The 18226-nt window shown below is 39.6% G+C and overlaps 1 protein-coding gene across 7 annotated transcripts in view; it reads left to right on the top strand.

The window, feature by feature from the left end:
- Window positions 1-18226, top strand: part of ANKHD1 (ankyrin repeat and KH domain containing 1) — a 122382-nt gene that overhangs the window by 23720 nt on the left and 80436 nt on the right. For all 7 annotated transcript variants that reach the window (XM_087721855.1, XM_087721854.1, XM_087721852.1 and 4 more), the window contains exons 4-11: window positions 928-1075; window positions 6844-6991; window positions 8370-8603; window positions 9684-9778; window positions 11189-11426; window positions 13384-13575; window positions 14948-15057; window positions 16918-17005. In XM_087721855.1, coding sequence (XP_087577981.1) covers window positions 928-1075; window positions 6844-6991; window positions 8370-8603; window positions 9684-9778; window positions 11189-11426; window positions 13384-13575; window positions 14948-15057; window positions 16918-17005 — 1253 coding nt within the window. The remainder of the gene's footprint in view (window positions 1-927; window positions 1076-6843; window positions 6992-8369; window positions 8604-9683; window positions 9779-11188; window positions 11427-13383; window positions 13576-14947; window positions 15058-16917; window positions 17006-18226) is intronic.

Raw genomic sequence — 18226 nt, 5'->3', positions numbered from 1 at the left:
TTAATTTAAGCCAAAAAAGTTAAAATAGTAAAGGAAAATAGGGAAAAAAGAGATCCTTTCACCTCAAGCGGAAAAAACGGGAGCGTTGCAATCACTCAATCCACAAAAGATTGTAAGAGCAATTTTTGCAAGAGCAAAAATCTTTCTAAGGTAGTCCAATGGGGATTAAGTTTGCCGCTTTGTTCTTGCTTAATGGACTAATTAAGATTAAGAAAAGAGTTTCTTAGGGCAATCTTCTAAAAGAAAAGGAAAAAAAAACTCACCAGGTAGAAACACTTTCATTCTCTCTTCTTGGAGCCGTCTCCAACTATGTCAAGGGGGGGGGGCGCTGCCTGTTTGCCGCCGGTTGGAAGCACTCTCCTTGGGTCGATCAGGGACTTTGTGATGTCCCTGCGACCAGCAAGGTCTTGTCTTCCCAGTCACCGTCCCTTCGGGACGGTTTAAGTCCTGCTGGACCGTCCAGGGGCAAAAGTGTCATCGACGGATTCGGCGGGCCGAATCCACACAATGTATCGTTGCGACGTTGGCTCCTCCCACTCCCAAAACTAAATTATTTTCATGAACTTAATACAAATGAGTTAGAAATAAAGCTTCCTGTTCAAATATCTTTGAACTAGAGTATTCTGAATGATGTGTAGGCATATAAATCTCACATATATGATTGATGAATAGTCTAAGTAAAGGCAAGTTCTTATTCTTTCCCAGTTTAGATGTTTCGTTGTTTTTTTAATTTTTCTTTTGGAATAGTATGAAATGAGGCACAGTTCTATTTTGGATGGGAAGACATTGTCTGAGCTAATAGTTGCTAGGTTACTAAGCCTTTTTTAAATGTTTCATTAACCAATTTCTTCAATATATCAGTTGTTCTTAAATTAAGATTAACAGTGACTAATTTTATACAATTTTATTAAAATATATATCTTCTAGTCGCAGTTTGGCAGAAGCTTGTTCTGATGGGGATGTAAATGCTGTTCGTAAATTGCTTGATGAAGGAAGAAGTGTAAATGAACATACAGAAGAAGGAGAGAGTTTACTTTGCTTGGCTTGTTCAGCTGGATATTATGAATTGGCACAAGTGAGTAGAGTTTTCCACATGTTTTCTAGATTTTTTGGTGCAAATGTAGCTAGATTGCTGAAGGGGCAACCACCAGAGTGCAGAATAACATCTATATTAAAGTTGCTGCATTGATTGCCAGTAGGATTTTGAATCCAATACAAAGAGCTGGTGGTTACTTTTAAAGCTGTATACAAGTGCAGTTCTGGAATATATTGGACAATGATTGCCAGAATTGAACTTGCCTGTCACTCTAATTTTAGAGAAGACTTATTCAGAGTCTGTCCTCCTTTTGAGATACATGGGGCATGGATAAGATGATAGATTCTGCCACTATGTGGAAGACTCCTTCTCCAGAAGTACTTGCAATCTGAAAATAAGTTAAAATCTGCATTATTTTCCTGTGCACTGCTTGGAGAATCCAAGCATCAGTTAACTTTTGCCTGTTTGCCCAGAGACTAAGTTAGAAAAACTCTTGACCACGCCTCCTCTGCTTGACGGAGCTCAGTTTTTTCAACTCCATCTAGCCTAGAGAGACATGTTCAGTTTTTATCCAGCTCAGCCTAAGCAAGTAGTTTCTTATCAGCTTAGATTCTCCCAGAATTGCAGCGATTCATCTCAGGAGAGCAGACATAATTAGAGAGGATCTCAGGCTCAGGGCTCTCCTGAGCTGTTTTTGGCTGCTGATGAGTGTGCTGGTTTTCCCCGGTCTGCCGGCTAGAACTGCCATTTTCAAGCCTTTATCAGTTCCAAGTTTCCAGGGACCCAGGCAGCCTGGAGATATTGCCTAATCACTAGCCTTTGATAACATGATTTGTGTTTTTGGCGCCAGGAGAGCCGGTTCACTGCTCTTGCGCCATTTTAAACTTTACTCAATCGCAGCGAGGCCTGATTCTTCCAACGTCATCATCGTCTCTTCATCCGTCTTTCCTTGGGCGAGTGATAGCGGTCTGTAGTACCTGTGGTTCTTCGACTACTCTTGAGGACCTCACTTCACTATGTGGATCAGTTTCAATGTGCCTGGCAGTTTCACACCTTTTTTTCCTCTCAAGTCAGCATCATCACAGTGAGTGTGCAGGCCTTCTGCTCCTCAGAGGCCTGTTCCACCTACTTCAATCTAACAAGGGGATCATGATAGGCATTAGGGCTGCAGAATGGCAGATCACTCGTTCTCAAGCACCAGTATTGGGACAGAGCTCTCCCCTAGGTGATCGCCTTTTGCGGATGGGCCTGGTGCCAGGGTGGGCAGATCCACCACAAGGGGAGCATCTGTCAGATCCAGGGCCAATAAATCAGGGGCCCAATCAGTGTCTGCTGCCGCCAAAAGGCTGCTGAGAGGAGACCTAGGACACCGGAGAAGCAATTCTCCAAGGCCATTAAGAGGGCAGAGGCCAACAGACCCCCACCCCCATTGGTGATGGCAACTTTCTCTCCTTACTTGAAGCCTGATTCTCCACCTGCTCTGGAGGTAACACAGACCTGGTCATCAGGTAACACCCAACTGCAAAGCCTCAACAGGGGCCCCTACCCCCCCCCCCCAACATCTTGCTTATCAACTGTAGGCCTGAAACTTACCTTGGTGGCCAGATGCTCTGTTCCAGAGGCCACGTTTATTCCTACTTTAAGCGGGGCTCTGCTCAGTGGACGGCCAAGGTATGAGCCTTCCCTGGAAGATTCGTGATTTAATTTCTGCAGCCATATCCCAAGGGGTAGATTCAGAATTGCAACAGAGAGGGCAATCCTTTTTTCCGCAGGCCATCCCCAGGGCCTTTGCAGCTCCTCTGCAGGACCCTTCTTCTCCACAGCCTTTCCTGTGCAGCGAGGACTCGCTTGCAGGAGATTTAGGTAAACAGGAATTTTCAGAGGATGAAGGTCTGCTTTTGGACAGACCCACTTTCTCTGGATTTTTCCGGCCCGTGTTGTTTAAGTCTCTCTTATGCAAGGCCAAGAATATGGGAGGGACAAATGCCCCAGCTGAGGCTTATTTGGGTCTGGATCCAATGGAATGACTGTTTTCCGAACCAGTCCCCGAACAGGAGGTCATACCATCCCTGAAGCTGTTCGTGGATGTCATTGAGTGACAATGGAGCCAACCTGGGTCCATTCCCCCACCTAGTAACAATGACGGGAAACTCTATGGTTCTGTTCCGGACCTGGAGGGCCTCCTGCAGATCCTGACAGTAGATGTCTTGGTAGCTACCCTAGCTTCAACCACCATTGTGCCCTCAGATGTATCGGAGGGCTTGAGGGCAGAAGACTGCAAGGTGGAGCTGACGCTCTGCAAGATGCATCAGGCGGCCACCTGGGCGATTCGAGCGGGCACCACTGCATCCTTCTTCAATAGGATTTTCCTAGTCTGGCTTCGCAAATTGCAGGCCAGAAACTCCCCTGACATACAGCTGCACCAGGACATAAACAAATTGGTACCGTATTTCCCCAAAAATAAGACAGGGTCTTTACTTTTGACCCTCGAAATAAGAGCTTGGCCTTATTTTCAGTGAGATCTTATTATTTTTTGAGGTGCAGGAGGTAGCCAGCGTGGTCGCCTCATGGCTGCTGCTGTGTTGCAATATTTTTGGGGAGGGCTTATTTTAGCACATGCCCTCAAAAGCCCGATTGGGCTTATTATCCGGAGAGGTCTTATTTTCCAGGAAAAAGGGTAGCATCTGTGGAATTTTCTTCTGACACAACTTGATGCGGCTAATTTCGCATCTAGAGCTATGGCGTCCAATATGACTTCCCGACATCTCCTTTAGCTCTGCCACTGGCAGGCTGACATGCACTCCAAATGGTGCCTATCTTCAGTCCCCTTTAAGGGAGGCAATCTATTTGGAGAGATCCTAGACCCCATCTTGGTTGAGAATAGGGACAAGCGAAAGGTGCTACCATACATGCACAGACGAGCGGACCGCAGGGTTCAATCTTATTTTTGCTAGCAGTCATTTCAGGCGGCAGACCCTAGTGTTATTGCTCCCCAATATCACTGATCCTATTCCCAAGGGCCCAACTGGTCACAGGAGAGACCCAGGTTCAGGGACAGAGGCAGGCAACAACAGCAACCCCAGACCAGGCGATCATTTCGAGGGTCTGGTAACTGGCCCTTTTGTAGATACAAGTGACTTCGAAACAGCTTTGGTCACAGCGGTCAGTATCTTTGGCGACTCCCAACTCTTGGGGAAAATTATTTTCTGCATAGACATCGTCCCCTGGGTGCAACTGCATGCGCAGATTCTGCAATGGTTTCTGCTCCTGTACCAGCGGGCGGGCAGCAGCAGTTCCAACACCAAGGTTTGTGTGCCACTGAAGGTGTTCCTCTCTCTGAACTGGTGGACATTTCCCACTCTTCAAAAAGGGTTCCTGTTTAGGGAACCGGACCTCATAACAGTAACATCCAATGCCAGTCTCTTTGGGTGGGTGCCCATAGTCAGACACAGGTGGCTCAAATTCACTGGAGCTCAAAGGACCTATTGAACAACATAAACTGGTTGGAATTCCAAGCTGCTCACCTAGTGCTTCGGTGCTTCCAGGGACTAGTAACAGGCCGCCACGTCCTAATCCTCATTGACAACATGGCCACGAAAGCCCATATCGACTGCCAGGGGAGCACCCACTCCCAAGTTCCTCATGCTTGAAGTGGGGAGCCTTGGCCTATGGGTAGAAACTCACACCCTTTCCATCAGGGCGTAGCACAACTCCAGGATCGCAAATGTGCAGGCAGATTGGTTGAGCAGGTTGACGGACCATTCAGAGTGGCACCTTCACCCAGAATTGTTCCAGGAATTGTCCCGGGGGCTCGTGCAACTGATTGGACTTGTTCGCTCATCCTACAAACACTCATCTCCTGAGATTTTTTGCTAGGTTTCCCGTACCGGGGGCAGAGGGTCTCAAGGGCTGCTGTACACCTTCCCCTCATCCCGAGGGTCATCAGGAAGGTGCTTTCGGAGAGAGTGGAGGTTCTTCTCTTCGCTCCCCACTGGCCCAGATGCCCCTGGTACACCGACCTGGTCAACTCTTGGTCTCCTGACACTGGAGAATTCCAGACGACGGGGTACTGCTCCATCCGGAGCCTCAGTGGCTCCGGTTAACCATCAGGCACTCTTAAAGCAGCATAAGTTCCCCAGGAAGGTCAGTCAAATGATCCAGGTGGCCAGAAGACCTTCCACTACCCTAATATATAATGCCATCTGGACTTCTTTTTGCAGATGGTGCCGCATTGGGCACATCGATGCTCTTGCAGCATTGATTCTGCAAGTCCTGGACTTTTTGCAGAAGGGATCGGACAAGGGGTTGTCCCCCAACACTCTGCTGGCAGATGGCTGCCTTATCCACGGTTCTGGCAGGTGGAGATAGCCATACCCTTGCTTATCATCCAAGGGTACATAGTTTCCTGAAGGGGGCATCCAACTTGAGGCAGCCTGTGGTACATCACTACCCCACTTGGGACTTCTTCATAGTGTTGCAAGCCCTCACCTGTATACCGTTTGAGCCGTTGCAGACTATCAGCTTTTGGCTATTGACTCTCAGGGTTGCCTTCCTCGTGGCCATTACCTCAGCCAGGAGGAACTCGGAGCTGGCTGCTTTATTGGTCCATGGGGATCTCTGCATTTTCCACCCGGACAGAGTTGTACTATGATTAGACTCTTCCTTCCTAAAGTAAACTCCTGGTTTCAAAGGGCCCAGGAGATTATCCTCCCAGACTTCTGTCCATGGCCTGCGTATCCTCTAGAGAAGAAATGGCACCATCTGGTTGTCAGAAGAGCTCTGCGTAGGTACATCAAGTGAACAGCTTCTTTCAGAAAGATGGTATTCCTGTTCATTTCCTTTCAACCAGCATCCATGGGACAGAAAGTGACTCCATCCACCGTGGGCCAGTGATTAAAGGCTTGCATAGCCAAGGCCTATGAAATTCAGGCCAGACTAGGCCTATCACAGTCTACTCCACCAGGAGTGCTGCCACGACGGCCACTTGGGCTACGCAAGCTTCAGTCGAAGAGATCTGCAGGGCGGTGACTTGGTCCTCCCCATCACCTTTCATCAAACATTACAAGCTGGATGTGTTCGCCTCAGCCAAGGCATCTTTTGGGCTGTGAGTGCTACAGAGAGTTCATTCGGCTTCTGGGACCAATCTACTTCCCGCCATTGAGACATTAAACTTGGTTATATCGCATGCTTGGATTCTCCAAGCACTACACAGGGGGAAGACTGTTGTCTTACCTGAACTGTCGTTCTCTGTGTTCTGTGAGAGAATCCAACCCCGCCCTTGTGACCAATCCGGTCCAGGGTCCCATTTCTATTGACTGGCTGTGCCTTCGTTGAAAAAACTGAGCTCCGTCGAGCAGAGGACGTGTGGTCAAGACTTTCTCTAAGTCAGTCTCTGAGCAAATAGGCAAAAGTTAACCCATGTTTGGATTCTCCCGCAGTTCACAGAAAATGACTGTTCAGGTAAGAAAATGATCTTTTCATTCAGTCTTCAGCCCCTGCTGATTGAGGGTGTCCATTTGGAGATTTTACTCATGACCTTATTTTTACGTTGTTTTTGTTTTTGTTTTGTTTTGTCCAGTGTCCTTTGGGATTGAATGGGCAATACGTAATGTAGATAAATAACTAAATCGTAACCTGAAAAGTTATCTGCGCAGACAAAGACTACTGTGCAAATGACCAGCCCAGAGATGATGTCTTACAACCTTTTTTTGTAGTTAAACTTCTGGTTCTTTTGAATCATTTAGAAAATAACTAAAGCTTTGAGAATAGCAGGAAAAAATTAAGGCTAACATGTTTAATTTGTGCAGGTGTTGCTCGCTATGCATGCAAACGTTGAAGACAGAGGGAATAAAGGAGATATAACTCCACTCATGGCAGCAGCCAGTGGAGGCTATGTGGACATTGTAAAACTGCTCCTTGTTCATTGTGCTGATGTGAATGCCCAATCATCTACAGGTAAGGTTTTATAAAATAAATGAGAAACAATTAATTTTGGGTGCAAGTCCCAGTTCGCTATTTGCAGGATTGTATTAGATTTCTGCTACAACTAGAATCATATTTTAAAAAGTAATGCTAAACATGAGAAATAACGTCATCAATGTTTTAAAAAATAACTTCAGATAAAAATTGAAGAAGAAATTAAGTTAGTATTATTTAAAATATTTGAAAAAGAGCATCATACATTTTGAGAAAAGATAAATGGATCCATTGAAGTTTGTTAACTCCAATATTAAATTGGTCTGATTATGAAATATTTGCATAATTTCCAGATCTAAGAAACAATTTTCAAGTGTAGACATGGCATAGTTTACTTGTGACTGAGGAATAAAGACATATTAAAATGCATTAACTGCATCTTAATATTTCTGCAAATTCAATCAGACACAGTATATCAATGAAGAAATTGAAAATAACTTTTTCAAAACATAGCAGGTTACTTTTTATTATTGGGACATTATTAATTAAAATAGACTCCATAATTTTTTTTCATGTAGTACTTGGAGTCAGATTGCCTTTTGTTTCTAACTGATGTTGGAATACTTCCAGAAATTTAATACTCTCCTAGAAGATGGTTTAAGTTGTTGATGCTATAGAAAGAATCAGCAGGCAAATATACTGTCCTTCATTCTGCATATATATTATTTGCTCTAACTCAATGTGTTTGGGCAGAAAGAAAAAATAATTACCAGTGTAAAAAAGGTTTTGAGTTTATACATGATACATATCCCTATTTGTGACTGACTTTAAATAAGATGTTGATTTTGACTTTTCACATCTTCTATATAAGAACATTTTCTATATATTTTTCTGTAAGTAAATTTGCATATTTTTCAATCACACCTGAATTTGTTTGAACAAAAAATTTACTAGTTTGTTTTCTAACTCATTAACATTCCTTAATGAAAAGTAGGATTTTCAAAATTGTTGGAGCATAATACTTAGTCTTCAAGGTCAAACAAGGGCATTACATCCTACACTGTGCCCTTCTACAAGTTAATAAAAATTAATTTATTTTTTCAGTTATCAAAATGCCATTTTTGCTTGTCTGTTCTTTATAGTTGAATAACTCTATTGTCATCAGTTGTAAGACTTGCCTTTCAAATATGAATAGTGTCTGTAATCTTCCAAACATTAGAAGTAAATAAGCTAAGAAGTATATTGATATTAATGGGAAGGATACTATCAAACAAGTGGGTATAGAATTGTAGACCTAAACATAATTTATGGTAGTAAAATAATGCAAATATTGCTAAATATACATGTTCTAAAATTGTAGATACATAAAATACATTAAGAGTTAAATATAACTGTTAGATGTTTGTTTCTCTTTTAGGGAACACTGCACTCACTTACGCCTGTGCGGGGGGATTTGTTGACATTGTCAAAGTCTTGCTGAAAGCAGGAGCAAATATTGAAGATCATAATGAAAATGGACATACTCCCTTAATGGAGGCTGCCAGTGCAGGTCATGTTGAGGTGGCAAGAGTACTTCTGGAATATGGTGCTGGAATCAACACTCACTCTAATGAATTCAAAGAAAGTGCCCTTACACTTGCTTGCTATAAAGGTATGGAATTTTGAAGAACTATATATATTATAATAATACAGACATGTACTTTAATTGCATCTATAACAGATTTCCAATCTTTATAAAGAAATAGAGCACATTAGCAATTTGGAGAGCCTATTATTGCACTACGATGATCAGCACGGTAAAAAAAATCTCATCAATTACAAAAAGGAAATAAGTGTTTCATCTAGTAATACTTTCTACACCACTACTTATTTAGGTTTTTAAATGCCAAACATAATTCTGGGCTGCAGCTTATTGTTACTTATATTTTCCAGAAATGCTAATAAGTATGTGCAAATCCCAGAACCATTTTCAGAAATAAAAATCATGGATGACATTGGTGTCTTAGCACCAAAATAGTTTTTCATATAAAAATAATAATAGTAGTAAAAATGACAATGAAAGACTCTATACCAGGTTAGCGATTCAGGAATTTGTTCAGATGGCATGATTGGATTTCTTTGGCATGGAATTTATTATAGAATATACATAGTCCTGAACATACATTGTAGCCCAAACACTTTGCTTGCTTGTTTAATAACCTGCTCATCTCATGCTTGTGATTCTAGACAGCATACACATTTAAAAGGACAAAAAATCAAACAATACTATTGAAACCAAAACTATAATAAAAAGGGGGGAGTGCATTCTGAACTTAAACACAATTCAACCACTTAATGGATTGCATACTTCCATAGGATCACCAGGCCTAATGGCAGAAGTATGTTTTTAGAGTTTTTCAGAAGTCAAGTATGGATGGCCTTCAGAAATAATACAACCTTGTTTGGGCTAATTGACAGTCTTATGATCCGAAAAGTACCCACGCGAGTAATTTTTTAATAGTCATTTGTTTAAGGAAGACTGCATAGTTAGGAAATCATTTCATATAACATATTTTATAACTGAGAATGCCTCTATCATGCTGCTACATTAAGCAGTTTTCAGGACTCGTCGTGGAAAATATCTTCAAGGAATTGGTTCAAATTAGAAAACAGCAAAATTAATGCAAAATGTTAATAAGACATTATATCCTACAACTAATGATTCATTTGTTTTTTATTTTGCATTTTGAAGGTCACTTAGATATGGTTCGTTTTTTGCTTGAAGCAGGAGCTGACCAAGAGCACAAAACAGATGAGATGCACACTGCTTTAATGGAGGCTTGTATGGTAAATCTCCAATGAAATCTATTTTGTTGAGGATCTATTCTCTACCTTTTCCTCTCTGCCTTCCTCCCCAGCCCCCAGAAGACCTGATTGGAAAAAATGTTTATGGAGAATAAGTCTTCTGAATTGTTTATTTATCACCTGCATTTTGTTTTAAATGTATTATCTTTCATATTTGAGCCATGGTGGTGCATTGGTTAGAATGCACCATTGCAGACTAAGTCAACTCACTGCCAAGAGTTTGATCCTCACCGGCTCAAGATTGACTCAGTCTTTCATCCTTCCAAGGTCAGTAAAATGAGGACCCTGGTTGTTGAGGGCAATATGCTGACTCTGTAAACCTCTTCAAGAGGGTTGTAAAGCATTGTGAAGCAGAAGTGCTATTGCTATGTCTAGTAGCATATAGTGCTAACACTATTGCTATTTTTCTTAGAATAGTAGATAAATAAAAAGCATAGGCATGCTGTCACTTATACATGTAGTTCTCGAGTTACGAATGTAATAGAGCCTGCAAGTGCATTTGTAACCCAAGGATTCATAGGAGTGAATCATGTAACCAAGACCTCCTGTGGGATACCTCATGCTTGGGTCCCCACAATTATTCCCCCCCCCCTCCCAATCCTGCTGCGTGGGTCACTTATCTTGTGAAGATCTGTCTTCTCTCGTCTCTCCTGTAGTTTCTTTGCCTGCTTGCAGTCTTGGCGTGAAGAGCATTTTCAATATGAGACTTTGGGGTAGTGAAATCCCTTGCTTGAAGCCTCCCATTGGCTTGTAAACACTCTTTGAGCTAAGACTGGGATGGTGCAAAAGGTATTTGCAAGCCAATGGAAAGCTTCAAGCAACATTCCTGAAACTCCTAGGTGCCAAGCCAATGAGGCAGCATGAAGAGACCCAGCTATTGCCTACATCAGAAGCACAAATGGAGAAAAAATTAAAAATAGCTTATGAAATAATTCTAAATACTCTTTAAAATAGTTAATATATGAAAACATTGATCTATATTTTTAAATTGTGCAATAGTGTTTTTCTTCACTAATAAAAATTAATACATTTATGATTAACTAAATATGATTTGTTTGTTGAGGAGGGTTGGTTTTGTTTTTGTTTATTTTCCAGAAATATTACTTCTTGAATAGTTCCTGATACATTTTCTGGCACCAAATGCCTAGGTTGCCATCAAATTGGATTATGTCAGGGAGATATGTCACAGAAACTAAAAATTGAATTCCTGCAAGAAGTAAAATGTTTTGTTACTGTTGCTAATTCTTAAATTTTCATTAAATACCCATGCAAAATTATGGTTCACAAATTGCATTTGCAATTATGATTTCATATAGTCTTCTTTTTTCATTCAGATTATATAGAACAGTTCTTTGGAAGGATGTTTGTGTCACCTTTAATTTTTTTTAATAGGATGGGCATGTAGAAGTAGCTCGTCTGTTGCTCGACAGTGGTGCTCAAGTGAACATGCCTGCCGATTCATTTGAATCTCCACTAACACTTGCTGCTTGTGGTGGTCATGTGGAATTAGCAGCTTTGTTGATAGAAAGAGGAGCAAATCTTGAGGAAGTTAATGATGAAGGGTATACGCCATTGATGGAAGCTGCAAGGGAGGGTCATGAGGAGATGGTAGCTCTATTACTGGCACAAGGTAAGAGAAGGTGACCTCATGTATAACTTAATAATTTTTCTGGTTCCCATTTTCAGTTTTTTTTTTTAGAAGTACCGTATTTTTCGGAGTATAAGATGCACCAAGGTTTTGAATAGGCAAATTAAAAAAAAAGTTTTGCACTCTGCAAACCTCACACAAAAGGCTCTTTTTTCATGAAAATGGGCCCGTTCCCCCCCCCCCCAGACATGAATAGCCATTAGGAGGCTTGTGGAGTGCTCCTGCAGGGGAGAGGGGGGGCAAAAACGAGCAAAACAATGGCCTGTTTTTTTGTCAAAAAGGGGGCATGGATAACCTTTAGGAGGCTTATAGAGTGTTCTGGGGGCTGAGGGGGGCAAAATTGAGTAAAAAACGACCCATTTGTCCCTCATTTCTGCCCTCCCCAGGAGCTCAGTAAAAGCCTCCTAAAAGCTATTAACGACCATTTTGGTGAAGGGGACGGGGTTTCAGGAGGCAAAAAATGCTGTATTCAGTGTATAAGACGTACCCAGATTTTCATCCTCTTTTTTGAGGGGAAAAGGTGCGTCTTATACTCCAAAAATACGGTAATATGGCTAGCAAAATATTTTTGTTGCTAATATTTATTGTATGGAAGATACTTGCTCCATTTGAGTATAACTTTCATGATATTTTTAAATTTTCTGTTATCCTGTCTTTTATCATTTATACAAATAACTTAAGGTGACGAACATAATATTCCTTCCTAAATTTCCCAGTGCAATTAGTGGTGGTGGTCATGTAAAATTATAGCTTAAAGCATGATCTGAATCAAAATATAGGTAGTATAATTGTAATTACTAATTTGCTAATTTGAGATTGGTTCGTTTTGTCAATTATAGTTAAGCTTGAGCAGTGAGACTGAGGAATTCAAGCTTAAACAATGTTATACTATGATTTTAATTTCTAAACTATTCAAACTTATAAATACTTTTTATTTGTAGTTTGAAGCCTAATACCATATCTCAGTACCATCCAGAAACTTGAATTAAAATGGATAAATTTTGCACAGGGATAAGAGATGGTCAAATATGAGGGCAAAAATGTTTGTGTGGCAACAGTTTCTATATAAATGTGGGGTAGCAAAAGTAAATGCAGAAGGAAGAACATTGGAACTCATTCAGCTGAAATGGAAATGCATCAAAAACTTACACACTTTTGATTAAATTGTGTATACCATTATTGCCCATTGTGCCTTTACTTACACTGAATGGATTAGTATATGTCTGATCAGTGCTGCATGCACTATTCTGTTTGAAGGAATTATGGATTAGCAAAAGAGGAGGGTTTCTAGAGGGTTCTTTGCTTTGCAATTGGCACCTAGGTTGATGATAGCAATTTAAGACAACCTATGCTATGGACTGGATATGACCTGTCACTTGAAAATCTGTGTTGTAGTCCCAAAGAGAAATATTATATCCACATCACCCACTGCGGTTTTAAAAAATGAAGGGTAGTTACCTGAGCATGGACAGAACAAGTCCTTTATCTGTTTTTTTTTTAATTCAGTTATTAAAATTTTATGCTGCCCATATGCCCTATAAAGTGACCTTTAGCTATGATTAATGAGTGTGAACTCTGAGGTGGAAAAGGAAGAGGAAATTGCATCAGTGGTTACTCTTATTGCGCAACTCGCCTGAGGGGTGGGCCAAGCAAAAGGCAGAAACCCATCTCCACCCAGTTTTCCCCTTCATAATCTGCATGCCCATTTCCCTCCTTTCTCTCCTCCTGTGTGGAAAGTGGAGGAGGAGGAGGTAGCAGTCTCTGACCGGTATATCTGAATGCTGCTTTAAGATTAAAAACTTTGCTGCTGCTTGTTTAAAACATTATACACATACACAAAATGCACAGCCTAATACTTAAAGCCACTGCTAAGGAAGTAGAGAAGAAATGAAATGCAAGTGTTTTTATTTTTAATAATTATATAATTATTGTTTCATAGGTGCTAACATAAATGCACAGACAGAAGAGACACAGGAAACAGCTCTAACTTTGGCATGCTGTGGAGGATTTTCAGAAGTAGCTGATTTTCTCATTAAGGCGGGAGCTGACATAGAACTTGGTTGTTCTACACCTTTGATGGAAGCAGCGCAAGAGGGCCATTTAGAGCTGGTGAAATACTTACTAGCAGCAGGTATGTTTGTAGGTACAGTTCAACGTCTTAAGGAAGAATGACTTCATGGGCTGATTCAGTTTTATGGTTAGCACTATTTCTGGCATTTAGACATAATAAGGCACGAGATGGGCAGCATGCAAATCAAATAAAACGATAAAATAAAATAATAGCTGTCCTATTATGGAAATAAGAATTTGGGCTTGATTAAATCATCTGGTGGTAAAAACAATAGTACATACATCGGTGTTTTTGTCTTGGAAGTTGCTTCAGAATTGCGTCAGAGATTTAAATGATTATTGTAATTAATTTCATTTCAGTTTTTTATTTCTCTTTAACCTCACAATTAAAAAAGTAAAAAATCGGATTTTTTTAAATTTCCTGCGCTGGAAAGGATTCTTGGAATTAAAAAGGACATTAACTTAACAATGGTTTAAAAGTGGTCTCCAAAAAAGTCAGTTATGGTCTTAAATTCGAATGTAATTGTGTCACCCTATTGCCATGGTCATAGTTTGGACACTTTGGGTCCGGCTAGTATTTATAATCCATTATAGCATCCTGCAGTCACCTGATTACAATTTTGCTAGTTTGTGGCAAACAATGCCATTGGTTAAGCTGGATTCACACTTACAACCACATGATTAGAGTTACAGCCTCATGGCTCAATTTACGATCATGGTAAAAATTGTAAAATTGGGTATGGTCACATAATGACTCAACTTTAAGACTGCAATGATTTGACAGAAATTCCAGTCCCAATTGTGATTAAATCAAGGATTGTAAGTATTGTATGTATAATCAAGTTGTTTTCAACTCTTAGCAAGCACATAGATTTATGTAAACTGGTACAGTAACGTAAAACCTTTTCATCCAACTAATACTTCTGAAGAAAAATACTCCTCCAAGAAAAGCAATACACAATGGATGAATTGGAACAAAATGTTAGAAGGGTGTTGAGATAAAGTAATATTAAATTCCTTTGGCCTTGCTGGTTTTCCAGTATAACAAAAAAAATTTTATTAGATCATAGAGTTTATAAAAATCACAGTGGTAGAATCACTGGAAAATATTTCTATTTACATATCTGTCTAGTTAATGTTTCCAAAATTTTTCTGATGTTTTCAATTCTACAATAATGCTTAGTGGGATTGAGAAATGCTTACATATATAATACTTTATAATAATATCGAGTAGTAATAATTAATATGCAGTCTACTATTAGTGATAACCTTAAAATGTTTTTATAATCTGACAAATGGGTTTTTAAAAAAATTAGAACTTCTTATGTGTCTCTGAATCACTTTAGTACATTCTAGATGAAACCATATTGGCAAACAATTTTTATTTACAATTCCTAAACCCATTCTGATAGCAATTCATTGATTTTCATCAGGTGCTAATGTCCATGCTACAACTGCAACAGGAGACACTGCTTTGACCTATGCCTGTGAAAATGGACACACTGATGTTGCAGATGTTCTACTTCAAGCTGGTGCAGATTTAGTAAGATTTTAACATGTTTTCAAAATATTTTGAGCTTAATTCCCTGCTGTTGCTCACATTTCTTTGCAAATGATACATAGACAGTATATAAATGCAGTGCAAATTACATAGTTATCTGGAAAAGCAAATGAAATAAAATCATAGATTAACAACCTATGTTTCACTATGACAATTTATCCTACAATATTCCACCAAATATCTCATCATGTTGTAATCATTGTATCCATTTTCAATATAGTATTGCTTTAGGCGCATGTCTGAAAAGGTTCTCAGTCATCCAAATCATCATTGTCCTAAAGGTGCTTTTTCAGGAGGCAACTGGACTTTCTTGTTTTTTCTTTTGAAGACACGTGCAATTTATACTTTTTTATTTTCTTATGTGCGTTGCCTAAAAAAAACTCAACAGCAAACGTTTTATTGATTAAAAGTTTTATCTTGTTCCAGCTCTTACCCATGTATACTGTGTTTTTCCGAAAATAAGTCTTTGTTTTTTTTGGGGGGGGGGATCTCCAAAAGAGGCATTGGGTCTTATTTTCAATGGAAGTCTTCCACTGTCTCATCTTGCGTCGGCAGCATTGATAGCCCCGCACAGCAAGAGCCCGTGTGGCTGCTGCCAGCCCACTTCTTCTGCGGCCATTTGCGTGCGATGCTCCCAGCCTCTGTTTGCCATCAGAAGGCTTCAGGAAAGGCCTCTGTAACCAAGAAATAAGCTCTGATGGTGAAATGGAGATCAGGTGAACTCGCATGTGTCAATCCAGAGCTCGTTTCTCATCTGAAGAGGCCTTTTCTGAAGGCCTCGGATAGAGAAACAGAACCCAGGGACTACACTTGCAAGCGGCGGCAAGCAGCCACAGAAGAAGTGGGATGATGAGGCAGGTGTATCGGGGCGTGGGAGGCTTGGCTGCAACTGTCCTAAGGTAAGTAGGGCAGCTCCACCACCCCCATCTGCACCCTAGCTTGATTTTTATCCATGGGCCTCGCCCCACCTCGTGCAACAGAGTGGGTGGGGTCTTAACTAGGGCTTATTTTGGGGCGGTAGGGCTTATATTGGATGCATGTGTAAAAATTTAAGCTGGGTCTTATTTTGGGATAGGTCTTATTTTTGGGAAAACACAGTAGATAAATCCCCTTTTCCTTGAGATTATTACTTTCTTCGTCGGTATAGATTCAACAATAGTTAAGATTCAATCAAGATAGCAGTCTTCTCTGTATTTGGCTCCATCAAGTGTCTCAGAGGTCAAGAATTTTTTTTTAATAAACCCTAGCTTAAGGATTGGAAGCCTTCCCTTTTGCTTCTTGATGGCATCTTTTCTTCTGCTTCCACATACTTGGAAGTAAGTTTTTGCTAGATCAGCTTCTTTGAAAACACTTGAAACAAATGAAACATTGATATGACAGCTGAGGAAATCTGCATGCAACATGTACGTCAAGAGGACCCAAATAATTTTAGGTTTGGTCTTACTGGGTTTAAGGCATAAATAGATAAGGAAGGGTTATTTTTACAAGCTTAGTTTCTCTTCCTTCTTCTAAAATATGCTTCTCTCAAAATTAGCCTTAAGGTTAGTGTCCAATTTAAAAGATAGATCTCCCGGTAGAGTAAACAGATTCCTGTTTCTTTTGAAAAATTGAAAAAAATAGGAATTTTCTCTAGAAAAGTTTTCTCATGAATCAATTTTGTACACACACCATTGTGTTGAATTAAGTTTTTTGTTTAGAATGAGACTTTCTAATGCAGAATTAAGTGATTATTATTGCATAGGGTTAGAGATCATACTGGAAAACAGTAAATATTTTTAAGCTCATAGTGGGATGCAATAATTTTTATTTGTCTGATTATACTTTTTGATTTAAAAAAAATAGGAACATGAATCTGAAGGTGGAAGGACACCATTAATGAAGGCTGCAAGAGCTGGTCACCTATGCACTGTACAATTTCTTATTAGTAAAGGTTAGTAATTTGAACTGACGGATTGCTTAATATATTTGAAGTTTTTAAAGTTTTATTTATTATATTTATGTTTATTATATATTTAAAGATGAGGTTACTGTCTAATTTTGGTGTTTATTTGAGATAAGTGTAACTTGCTATTTTATTAATGTTATTTGATTAGATATACCATAGTTATTTGATTATATCAAACTATGCTTTCTTAATATTTCTCTTAACAAATTAGTAACACATATCAGTCTTACAATCACTATATAAATATAGTATACAATTGAAGAAATTACTTCCCTAAGGCAATAGTTTGACTGAATGCATATTATTACAGGAGTTTCCATAGGTGTTTGTGAAGATCAAACAATTTCATAATTTAAATAGTTGTTCCAAAATGCCCACCTAGGTTATATCCAGAAAGAAGTCACTTCTAATCTGACTATAAGACAACTTTGCTCTCTCCTAAGTAGCTCTGAAAATATTTCAGAATCAGAAGAGCTTATTGAATTAGATTAACTAAGGTGCTAAACTCAAAAAAGGATTTATTCAAATTAACTAAGGTGCTAAAATCGAAAAAGGATTTATTCAAATTTTTTTTTTTCAAAAAGAAGATATAATCTTTTTTGGAAGACAAAATCGCTCAACTTCGTTCCCAGTTAAATGCTGGTGTGGTTGCTGGTCTGGTGGAAGTCCCTAAGGCAGGTTCTTGCTCTATTATCTGGAAACAATTTGACTTGTTGCTTCTGAGGAAGTGCACAAGATTCAAGGAAATATGCGCCCAAGAACCATATTCCTCCTGGCAGGAATTGGAGGAGAAATTGGGGATCCAGACGGCCAAGAAAGTGAAATATTTGGGAATTTGGTTAACGGCGAAATGTTCCTTGATAAAAGAGGACAATTATAATAAATTATTACAACAAATACAAAAAGATTTGGACAACTAGGTGAAATTACAAATATCATTAATTGGGAGAATTTCCACAATCAAAATGAATACACCTAAAATTCTGTATCTCTTTCAAACTGTACCAATAAAGTTAGGGAAAAAATTCTTCGAAGAATTAAATAAAATATTAAAATTTATTTGGTTGGGAGAAAAAGCCCGTATAAAATTTAAAACTTTTGCAAGATAGTAGAAATAAGGGGGTTGTCGATTTGCTTCTGGGTACAATTCAAGGTGCTGGTTGTCACCTTGCTTGTCACTTATCTGAAGGATCGTCTCTTGCTGGT

Source organism: Thamnophis sirtalis, unplaced genomic scaffold (assembly GCF_051295495.1).
Source record: "Thamnophis sirtalis isolate CommonGarterSnake01/CBP01778 unplaced genomic scaffold, rThaSir2_p1.2 scaffold_8, whole genome shotgun sequence".
Taxonomy (NCBI): domain Eukaryota; kingdom Metazoa; phylum Chordata; class Lepidosauria; order Squamata; family Natricidae; genus Thamnophis; species Thamnophis sirtalis.
The sequence above is the reverse complement of the archived record's forward strand: the minus strand, read 5'-3'. Positions and strand labels throughout refer to the sequence as shown.